General features: G+C 41.2%; 1 protein-coding gene across 1 annotated transcript in view; it reads left to right on the forward strand.

Annotated features, from left to right (window-relative positions):
* The window catches only part of LOC137294407 (uncharacterized), a 55498-nt gene that overhangs the window by 21909 nt on the left and 21547 nt on the right, over nucleotides 1-12042 (forward strand). Inside the window, exons 18-26 of the mRNA XM_067825410.1 lie at nucleotides 382-482; nucleotides 4716-4808; nucleotides 5900-6071; nucleotides 6444-7408; nucleotides 8195-8443; nucleotides 8556-8624; nucleotides 9318-9500; nucleotides 10140-10235; nucleotides 11883-12039. Coding sequence (XP_067681511.1) covers nucleotides 382-482; nucleotides 4716-4808; nucleotides 5900-6071; nucleotides 6444-7408; nucleotides 8195-8443; nucleotides 8556-8624; nucleotides 9318-9500; nucleotides 10140-10235; nucleotides 11883-12039 — 2085 coding nt within the window. The remainder of the gene's footprint in view (nucleotides 1-381; nucleotides 483-4715; nucleotides 4809-5899; nucleotides 6072-6443; nucleotides 7409-8194; nucleotides 8444-8555; nucleotides 8625-9317; nucleotides 9501-10139; nucleotides 10236-11882; nucleotides 12040-12042) is intronic.

The following is a 12042-nucleotide window of genomic DNA, read 5'->3' on the forward strand; positions in this document are numbered from 1 at the left end:
AGCTGACTGTGACATACGGCAATGTGGTTGACTGTGACATAGCACAGAAAGCTGTCTGTGATATCAGACAATATAGTTGACTGTGACATAGGACAATACAGCTGACTGGGACATCAGACAATGAAACTGACTGTAATTTAAAACCATAAACTTTATGGCATTTCAAATATGGCACCACTAAATGACTATGAGAAAGTTGATCATGTAAACAAGAAAATCAATCTACCCAGCCTACATAAATATTTATTTATTGTACATAACATCCCATTTTTAGTCTCAGAGGGACATCAAGCTGTTTTTGTAGCAGCAGACCATTCAAGTAAAGGCAGACTTGTGGTCTACATTTCCACATATGTTTACATGGTGGTCCTATGTTGCCAGGTCTGGATGTTCATGATAGATGGATGAAGTTTGCCCCTCCTCTTGAGTCTCGCTTGCTGTATGTGCTGAGTGAAGGCTGTCTCTCCTCCCCACCAATACAGGTGAGTCTCCCCCCCCACCATTACAAGTGAGTTTTTCCTCCTGAAAAATGCAGGTGAGTTTTTCCTCCACACCAATACAGATGAGACTTTCCTGCCCACCAATGAGTGAGTCTTTCTTGCTCACCAATACAGGTGAATATCTCCTCCCCACCAATACAGGTCAGTCTCTCCTCCCCGCCAATACAGGTAAGTCACTCCTCCCCACCAATACAGATGAGTCACTCCACCCCACAATACAGGTGAGTCACTCCTCCCCACCAATACAGGTGAGTCTCTCCTCCCCACCAATACAGGTGAGTCACTCCTCCCCACCAATACAGGTGAGTCACTCCTCCCCACCAATACAGGTGAGTCTCCCATCCCCACCAATACAAATGAATATTTCCTTCCCTCCAATACAAGTGAATATCTCCTCCTCACCAATACAGGTGAGTCACTCCTCCTCACCAAGTATAGGAGAAAAAACGCCTCCGAAGTTTTGGTAGAGAATGTAAACCTGAGGGGTAGGGAAATCCCGAGGGGCGTAGCCCCGAGGGATTTCCCGACCCCCGAAGGTTTACATTCTCTACCAAAACTGAGGAGAAGTTTTTTCTCTTGCTTATAAACCGTCATTTTAAATATTGCGTTATAAGGAATTAGGACCTCACTATACCGCGAACATTCGGAATGACAGCAATGTCGCAACTCTAATGCACAAGTTAGAAAACGCACGGGATTTTCACGCAGTGCACGTGTTTTTTGTGAGTGAGTCAGTTATATACCACGTGGTTACTTGAATCCGCTCATTGCTAACCATGGCAAACCAGAGCGAAGACGAAATGTTTTTAACACAGTCGCAGTTTAAGAAAGATGATGACAATGCTGCTGCTGCTGCTGCTGATGATGATGATGATGATGATGATTTTCTGTTCCGTTTCGCGGCACCTTTGACTGAGGAAGATATTGAAAGGAAATTATCTCGATGTGTTCCAAGAACGACAAGGTACAAAAATGATTGGGCGAAAGGAGTATTCAGGCGATGGCAAGAAGAGCGTCGGACGAGGTCAATGGATGCAAACATCGCGCTGTCGTCGTCTGTCTTGACTGAAGACTTGCTGGATATGACTGCTAAAGATATAAATACAGCCCTAAAGTATTTCCTATTCGAGGCGAGGAAAGTGGACGGGACTTGCTACCCAGCTGTTACTGTGTATGGGCTATTCACGGCAATAGCGTCACACTTGAAAGCTAACAAATCTCCTTACAATCTGATGGAAGGCGAAGAGTTCCAGGACAGCAGACAGGCACTGGACGCATGCATGCGTGAGAGGTCCACAGCTGGTCTTGGAGCAGACGTGAGAAAACCTACAGAGGTGATAACTCGAGACGAGGAGAACACTCTGTGGGAGAAGGGGGCTCTTGGAGAAGGCACGCCGCAAAAACTCCTGGACACAGTCCTCTACTTAACTGGTGAGTTGCATTTTGCATTTGATTTCCCTGTCGAAAAGTCGGATATTAGCAATTTTGGCATTTACAATCAAACCTTCACATCGAAAATAAATGTGATTAACTGGAACAAAATGCCCGACTTCACTTTGAGGCAAACCAAACCAAACAAAGTTTGGATGGATATTTTGAATCCCGTGTTAAGACCGAAATAGATAAACATTATATAATTGTGTACGGAATTTTATTTTCCAGGACTTAACTTCGCCTTGAGAGGTGGAAAGGAACATCGGAGTTTAAGACTACACCAACAACCTCAGATTACAGGCCCACATACAGACCAGAACGGCCGCAGGTACCTGCAGTATGTGGAAGACGTCTCTAAGACAAATGCCGGGGGAGTGAAAGACAGGAAACTGCAGAAGAAAAAGGTGCGAGCGTATGAAAATACCAAGAACCCGGAACGATGTTATGTGCGCCTTTTCATGAAGTACAAGTCACTTTGGTATGTATTAGATGTTTTCTGATACATTTCTGATACATGTTATACATTCTTTAGATATACCACTCATTTAATCACATCATGCGGGTGACTTGACCCATACTGCATGTAAATTGTCTTATAATTTTACTCCCTGATGATGATTGCACGCATTGGTTTAGGGGCATATAAATGACAAATGCAAACATTTCATACTTAATTGATTCTATGTCAACACAATTTAACTTTCCAGCCTACCATCTTCAACTCGAGCAAATGCGTTTTACTTCACCCCGATGAAGAAACCTAAGGATGGAAAATGGTACCTAGAGTCGCCCATGGGCCACAACACAATCCAGACAACGGTGAAGAGAATATGTGCTGAAGCCGGAATTGAAGGAAGGAAAACGAACCACTCGCTCAGATGCACTGCTGCTACCCGTCTCTACGAGGCAAACATAAGCGAGCAACAGATTTGTGAACAAACTGGTATGTAACTCAATGAATATCTGCAAAACACGAATGAAACTTGAAGTGACTGGGCCAAATTGCAATTTGGCGATTTTAAATGCTAGAACTTGTGATGTCAACATGTGTTATGGTTAACATGCCAAGATCCGGGTTCGAATCCCAATGATGGCCCCAAGCAAAGCGATTACAATATCATATAAATTGCTTTTCAAACGGTTATGTACAATTTGAAATGACTTATCAAGATGAATTCTTTTATTGTAGGTCACAAAAGCGAGGCAGTGAGGGTTTACAAGAGAACCAGTGATCAACAACAAGCAATGGCGTCAGATGTTCTCTCATGTTCAGCTCCAAAGAAAACTCAGACGTCTGCGACAGTGTCGGTTCCTACTTCAGAGGGAGATTCCGGTACAACACAAACTGTCGCTCACGGAAGTGTTACAATGACGTTCAATTTCAATTAAAACACTGTTGTCAGAGTTTTTGTTTTTCCTTTCCTGTGAATGCAGATTTCGGTGGCTGATCGCTCCAAACCGGTACTTTCGGGACGAGGGTTTACTCCTAGTAAAACCTGGGAATAGGTTTTACTTAAATCTAGTTAAACCTATTCCCAGGTTTTACATTGGGAGTAAAACCTCTTACCGGGTATTGGTGCAAGTAGAAAGGATAATGACCATTAAAGGCAGTGATCAGAATTAGGTTTATAATACAGGTTAGTCACTCCTCCCCACCAATACAGGTGAGTCTCCCATCCCCACAATACAGGTCAGTCTCCCATCCCCACCAATACAAATGAATATTTCCTCCCCTCCAATACAAGTGAATATCTCCTCCCCACCAATGCAGGTGAGTCTCTCCTCCCCACCAATACAGGTGACTTTCTCCCCCCCACCATTACAAGTGAGTTTTTCCTCCCGAAAAATGCAGGTGAGTTTTTCCTCCCCACCAATACAGATGAGTCTTTCCTGCCCACCAATTCAGTATTTCCTGCCCACCAATGAGTAAGTCTTTCCTGCTCACCAATACAGGTGAATATCTCCTCCCCACCAATACAGGTGAGTCACTCCTCCCCACCAATACAGGTGAGTCTCTCCTCCCCACCAATACAGGTGAGTCACTCCTCCCCACAATGCAGGTGAGTCACTCCTCCCCACCAATACAAGTGAATATCTCTTGCCCACCAATACAGGTGAGAAACTAGTAACAACTGGTAGTTTCCATATATCTGTTGAATGTCAACACCATTCAGCCAGCAAGCGCCAACAAAGACTGGCCCATATCTTCTACTGAAGGTGATGCCAAAAGGCAAGTTTGAGATTGTACACTCAAACATTGTAGACAGAGGGGGCTCGAGTGATCAAGTACCTTAATGTGTAGTACCTGTTATCAGACATGATTGTCAACTGATTTTCTGGTCCAAACTGAGTTATTTATTGACCACCACCATTTAAGTGGATGATTTCTGCATGCAGTTTCAATCAGCTGTCAATCATGTGGTAGGTGATAGTCCATACATGCCATTTATAGTGAAATATTGTGTGTTTTGATTATCGATTAATGTGTTCTGTGAAATGTTTGTTGTTTACACTGTACTCAGCAATATTCCAGCTATATGGTAGTGGTCTGTAAATATTCAAGTATGGGCTTGACAATCCAGTAATCAACATCATAGATCAATGCACCTGGATATGATGACATGTCAAACAAGTCCTGACCACCCGATCATGCTAGCTGCCACTTATGACAAGCATAGGTTACTAATTCTAGGCTAGAAACCAGTTCTAATTCTAAAAAATTCTAGAAAATGTAGGTATTAAATGTCCTTACTGACTTCCTTCTCATTTGTATTCTCACAGGTGTTGAGCCCTGAGACTATTGACACCCAGCTGGAGTCTGCCATGAAAGACTACTTGAATCACACAGTAGAAGTAGATATCAACTCTAGAAAGGTCAGCATGCTGAAGAGATTTCCTTACTCTTTATATTCTGGATGTGGTTTACACACTGATCTAATATGTAGTCTTAATAAATGTCTCAACAGCCTCCTTCTACAATGAAGGTCACTTGTCAAGCTAACGTGTCTTGTCTTGAGAACTGCTATCATGCAAATCAGAAGTGGCCTTCACATGGCACACTAAAATTTGACAACACATGTTGTTGAAATTTTAAAAGTTGTCAAACTCATGCTCTCACATGTCAGACATATGTTGTCAAACTTAAGTGTCATTTGAGGGTCATGTCCCTATTGGTGTGGCCAGGCGACAATTTTGATTTGTCGTTTCTGAACAACAGGAGTTTCACTTCACAACACTTCACATGTCAAACTCGAGTACTGAAGGTTAGATGAAAAAGTTGTTGAGAATAGAAACCGATACTATTTCTCGACAACAGTTTGACAACGCTGAAATTGGTGAAGTTGTTGGAATGTTTGTTGTGTGAAGACCGCTTAAGTCTAGTGTTGGTGTTATCAGGTCATTTCCCTTTTATCATGCATTTTAGGCCAGTGATCAACCCTCATTCATTTGATAGTGTCCAGTATGTTGCCAAGTTAAGTTGAGTGTTTCCTGTCCCCACATACAGAGCATGGGTTACCCAGTCATTTGTTCACACCATATTCATGCTCGTAGGCTTCAACAGCATAATGCATGTCCAAGGTCCGCATCACCTTGGCGTTTCCTCCTTCCTTAACTGACATGCCCTGATATAACTGTAGTACATGTCCAAGGTCTGCATCACCTTGGCGTTTCCCCCTTCCTTAACTGACATGCCCTGATATAACTGTAGTACATGTCCAAGGTCAGCATCACCTTGGCGTTTCCTCCTTCCTTAACTGATATGACCTGATATAACTGTAGTACATGTCCAAGGTCAGCATCACCTTGGCGTTTCCTCCTTCCTTAACTGACATGCCCTGATATAACTGTAGTACATGTCCAAGGTCTGCATCACCTTGGCGTTTCCTCCTTCCTTAACTGACATGCCCTGATATAACTGTAGTACTGTTCAAAGAAGTGATAAACTTCCGTATCCTCCATCACAGGTGACAATACCCTCACTGCTGTCCTGGTACAAGCAGGACTTCAGCCAGGCGTCGGATGCAGATAGTGTTGGTATAGAAGGTCTTATCAACTTCATTGTATCAAATGTAGAGGAAGCCAAGGGGGAGCACATTCAACAGCTGTTGGATGATGAAAGCTCAGCGAAAAGTACAGGTGGGGACAACTTGGGGAAGATGAAGGGAGATTACTCTGTATTGAAAATACTTATGTGAGGTCTCTTGTGTGAGGTCTCTTGTTTTTCTTGCTGATATCCTTCTCATAGTGAACAAAAATTTAAACGGTGCAGTTAAGAAAAGGAATTCTTGTAGCTGTACATGTATACATCTATAACTAAGTTTATCACAGAAATCATGTGATATTTGTCACACTCACCAACATCACAGCTGTATTGTGTTCTGATATTTGTTAACTTTTATTACTGTAATTTGTAATTGTGAAGTAAGTATAGTGCTATATGTTAAAAACATATTTTCTGACTGATTTGCAGGTGTGCAATCAATTAATAAATGTTGTCTTAATTTCCAGAAGACATGGGACCAGGGGATCAACCATTTATCCTTACAGTCAGTGACTATGTCTTTGAGTTTTCCTTTTTGTTTGAAATGTCTGTTATGCCTAAGGACTCTGTGCACTCCACACCTCTTGGTTCTCTGTCCCCTCCAAGGGGGCTGGATTCCTCTTTGGACAGCTTCCTGGAGCAAAGTGATCGCAGCTTTGTGGTGGAGACACCATCATACCAGCTGACTCCCATTACTCTGGACTATGTGAAGATGGACTCGGTGTTGGTGGCAACCATGGTCAGTCTGGTCTGTGCTGATGAACTGGACGACATTGAGCACCAGATGCAAGATGACCATTTTGAGTCCAGCAGTGTAAAGAGTCGCACGACCAGCATGTCAGACATTAGCCTGGTCGACATTCGTAGTTACCGTTACCAGCGGCTGATGGACGATTACCCCATCCTTCAGCGCCACCTGCTCAACTATATCATTCCTCTAGCAGCAGCAGATAACCCCGATATTCTTTCAAGCAGTGACCAGGTGTTGAAGTTTGTGACAAATGAGATTGATGACAGTGTGAAAACATGTATGTTTAGCCTTCATGACAGCATACAGTTCCAGCAAGTTGTCATGGACATCATCAACAGACTTCTGGTTGGACGCAAGTGGTCAGCCATCTTGCTGATCCTGAAAAGTATTCCAGAGATTACCATGAAGCAGCGCCGCGACTGGCAGATTCTCTATGACTTCGTCCTAGGCTGCTGGGCAGAAGAAGAGTCTGAACATAACTCGAACAGTCCCGAGATTGTCAACAGGTTGAGGCGGTTCTACTGCCCTGACTCACAAGCTCGATCGGTGTTGTCAGTGTGTGGTCGTCTCCCAGTGGATTATGGTATAGACCTAGTGGAGAGTTGCATGGTTCAAACAGTGAGTGGAGAACTGAGGACAGCTTTATCAAACAAACTGAAGGAACTTAAAGTCTATCTCAGGGTGAGAATTTTGATGTTTGACGTGTTGTTTGTTCTTGTCACCAGTTAATGTTGTTTCTTGTTTCACTCAGTAATCATAAACTCCTTCTCATGCCTTATAGAATGTGATAAAATGAATCTGGCACATCTCATACAAAATGGCCGTGCCTAAAGCTAGAAACCACAGCATGTTTTGTTGAAACAATGTCTGGACTGTTATAACATCAGCATGTGCCCTTCTCTGTACAAGTATACAGAGTGACTTTGTATTCATGAGCTTGACCTAGTCACTATGAATTGAAGTTTTAAAGTATCCAACTTAGTAAATCTATGTTGAGTATGATGGTGTCAGTTTTTGACAAATGCCTTCAGAATTGTTTTGACAGTGTAAGTTGTAATTGAAATATGATGGCATTGGCTTTTTTTAGCATTTAGCTAAATGTGTTAAAAAAACATGGATAAACTTTTTAGTGAGTACTAAATGTTATTCAGTTGTGAAACTTTTCCAGGAATGTTTACTGATAATGCCTGTGACCTTCCAGTATTTATATTTCCGTAATGTTTCCTGATACATGTACATGGATATTGAATTCTCTTTGTTCGATTAAGACATTGATTTAAAGAAAGGGCTGATTGCAAATATGAAAAAGAATTCCCTCCATTTTCAATGCAATATGTGTTCCCAAAAGTACATCCTGAGGAAAATTACAAAGTGACATCAGCCATTGCAAGGTAGGAAGTGTGCTGACATGACACCAGAAATATTGTAAAGACTCTCACTTACAGTTGTAGTGATTTTTCCACACAGATGACAGACAGTGTAAAGAACCTGCAGTTTAAGCTGTCCAAGCGGACAGTAGAGTTTGTCAGATCAGAAGACATTGAGTCAGCAAGAGAGTACCATTCTGCTCTAGAGAACTTCACTGATTGGAGGAGAGTGGTCACATGTTCTGGGACCTCTCCAAAAGAAGTGCTGAGCATCCTGCTGCGGACTGGCGACTTTGAAATGATCCAAGATTGGAGTAAACTCCATCCTCTTCCCCAGAGCCTTAAACTGGTATGTGTACTGAAAGCTGTATAAAACCTAAACCAATGAATTACCTCGTGTAGTAGTTCCATGTGAAGGGCCTGCATTAATGTATGTGTGGCATTGTGCTATGTATTTACAGGAGATAGAGGAGAAACACTTGATATCGCTGCTCGGTACCGACAAACCAAACACAGCCAAGGCATTTCAGGTAGGTCACCAGCACACTGACTTCAAGAAAGTTTCTTTATGTTAGTCTTCATGCTAGTCTTCCCAGTTCTTTCCAGTCTAAATATATATCGTTCAGAGGTATATAGAGAATCTCACCCAAGTGACAAATATCCAATATTTTAACACGAGGTTATCAAGTAACAAATATATGAGGCTCTCAGCTGATTGTTTTACCTTTATCAGTGAGTCTTTATATATCATTTTATATCATTAGACACAAGGATGAGATTCTATTCATCATCCAAAATCATTCTTTGTTATTTTTCGCTGAAAAATGTACATCTGTGAACATAGCACTGCTATTAGATTTGCGGTGTGACGATGTCATAGCATTGTGATGTTATCAAGTTCATGATGTTCTAGCATTATCAGGGCATTGTCTAAATCTACTGTCAAAATGATATAACACAAGCAAAATCTCCTGGTGATAAATGTCCGTATTCCTTCACCGGGTGAATGATGAAGTAGTGAAGATATACTCTGAAACATTGTGTTCCTCTTAATATAGAATTTGACATCCATAAACCTCTCTTCCTTATGTGTATCACATCGTAATGACATTCAAAGACCTCTCAAGACTTTTTTTTATTATAAGTGTGAATTTGAAACAGGTGTGTGTGTGTTTCATATGTTTGTTTCTATTGTCTGTAGCAGTTGGAACTTGTACTTTCAGATCTTGGAGGAAATGAGGAAAAAACAGTCATCGATCTGTCTGTCCATCTGCAACAGTCTGCTGAAGAAGCTATCAAGCCATCTTGACATCCAGTTCCTCACCAGCTACATGCTGAACCAGCTGGAGACGGAGCTCACAGACAGCCAGACAGAGGACCTCAGACTAAGACATATAGGAGCTAAGGTATGGATGAATTGCCTAACTGTTGTCATGGGCTGCTCACTCAGACATACAGGGGCAATTCTATGGGGAAAATGCCTAACTCTTGTCATGGGCTTCTAAGACTCAGACTTACAGGGGCTAGGTTATAGATGACTTTTCTATTTGTTGTCATGGACAGCTCAGACTCAGACATATAGGAGCAAAGGTATGGATTTATTGCCTATCTCTTGTCATGGCCTGCTGAAACTCAGACATACAGGGGTATTCATATGAGTAAATTGCCTAACTACACACCAACCACTGCATGGGTAAATAGTCTAACTGTTTAAGGACTGTAAAGTTACATTACTATTTTGTGTTTCATTTACACTGACTAAGGTCACATGTTGTCTGAAGTTGTGTTGATTGTGTGTTTGTGTCAAGATGTTGGTACAACATTTCTAACTCTTACTTGAAAACATTGTACTGATATTTTACTTCTCCAGGGGTGATGAGGTAGCTTCGCGGATAAAGCGTTTGCTCATCACGCTGAAGGCCTGGGTTTAATTCCACACAATCAATGTGTGAAGCCCATTTCTGGTGTCCCTTGGTGTGATATTGCCAGAATATTGCTAGAAGCAGTGTAAAACTAAACTTACTCAGTCACTCTGACTTCTGCAGGCACTGTTGTGTTTACCAAGATCAATCAGGCGTGAGTACTCCCACCTCATCTCAACACCTCATCTTATCCTGGAGCAACTACTTATGAACATGAAGGTAGGCATACATGTTGGAGGTCAGGTGAATGGGCCTCAGCATGGCTGCATGAATATAGGAAAGAAAGTCACAGGACAAAAGGCACAGATAAAAAATCACAATACAAAAATTCATGCTAGTAAAGTAATATATTGTATACTGGTGGGTTGTAAAATGTCTCAATTATTATATCAGCTTCTGTTTCTGACTTGATAACATACTTACTGAAGCAACAGGGGCATGGGAGAGGAGAGGCCACTTATCAGTGTAAGGGAGGCACTTTGTTAAAGTGAGGAGAGTTGTCTGCTGTGAAAACATTGAGGTTTGCTACTTACTGCTAATCATAATAAGATTAGATCTGTTACTACTGGAGGAGTATTAAGCTTAAACTTTCATAGTGTTGTGTATGTATGTTGAGTGTGGCTGCTTGCATTACTCCTGTGCCATGAGTGTGTTTAAGTGCCATCTCACCGACATTCTGTGCGTCAGTTAAAGGCACATTTTCACTCATTTTCAACAATAGTTTGCCCTATATTAAAGATAATGGGGCATATGCACTTACTTTGGCTTCTCATTGATGCGATAAAAGACGTATTGTCCCATACGACTTGCCTTAAATGGATAGTTAATACTTTGAGGCAAACAGCTTCCAAACAAGGAACACTAATATTTATGTATATATGCAATGTAAACAATTACTCTGTACATTGAAAACTGTTGCATGTGGTACTGGTTTCAATCACATAGTGGTGCAAAGGATATTCATAAAGCATGCTCATAATATCTTATAAATCTGTGTGGTTTACTTGAAATAATGTTTGGATAGTTGAGAGCACAAGAGATGATTTTAATCAGTGTTGCATTATTTCGTTAGACCTTATTAAGTTAGTACTGTAATCTTAATACATAATTTGAGTGGGAGTAAATTATATGGAAGGCGGATAGGCAATATTAATGAGAAAAGTGTATTATGGTTTTTTTTAAAGAAAAGTATGGTGTGAAATTGTGTGTTTAGAAATAAAATTGCATTGCAAAACAGGTATTTTTCATGCTGATGCTGTTGCAACAATGTCCACCTCAGCAAATCACTAATTTGTAGTCATGGATACAAGGGAGATAATGATGTACGAAAAATTTGACTTCATGCTTATGCTACTTTGGCAGTTGAAATTACGAAGGATGAATGTCATGTGTTGAATTATTTCGGCTGAGATCTTAGATTAAATAATGACAACATGACCTAAACGTGTTATGTTTTTATTAACCAATATATGGGATCACAGAAAAAAAATTTCAACGGTGAATAGGGCGATTTTTTTATTACCCAGGTTGTCCTATCCAAAACAATGTTATCATCCAGATTCCATCACCATTGAAATTTGAACAAAAGATGGAACATATACAAAGAGAATCGTTATATGATATAGAACAATATTAGGGATCACGGTTTTACACTCAACATTTTTATTCCCAGACTGTCCTCAATGCTGTGATATTGCTGTAATATTGCTAAAAGGGGCCAATGTCAAACTCACTCACTCACTCACTCACTCAAAGTGAATCTTTCTGTGTACAGACATGAAAAACAGAAGAAAATAAGTAGAAGTTTCTGTAGATCTTCATCTGGATTTGTGTAGACTATTGCTTGATGTTTTTCACACGTTTCAGTCTGACCTGGCAGGAAAAGTCTTCCAGAAGATAAGACATGATTACTTCCTTGTGAAGACAGCCTCTCTCCGCTACAGTGTGGACCAGTTCAACCACTTGCTGGAGACATATGCCACAAAGGCTGTAGAGGTCATGGTTGTCCAGTGTGTCGAGTCGGGTA

Source organism: Haliotis asinina, chromosome 8 (genome assembly GCF_037392515.1).
Source record: "Haliotis asinina isolate JCU_RB_2024 chromosome 8, JCU_Hal_asi_v2, whole genome shotgun sequence".
Classification (NCBI taxonomy): Eukaryota; Metazoa; Mollusca; class Gastropoda; order Lepetellida; family Haliotidae; genus Haliotis; species Haliotis asinina.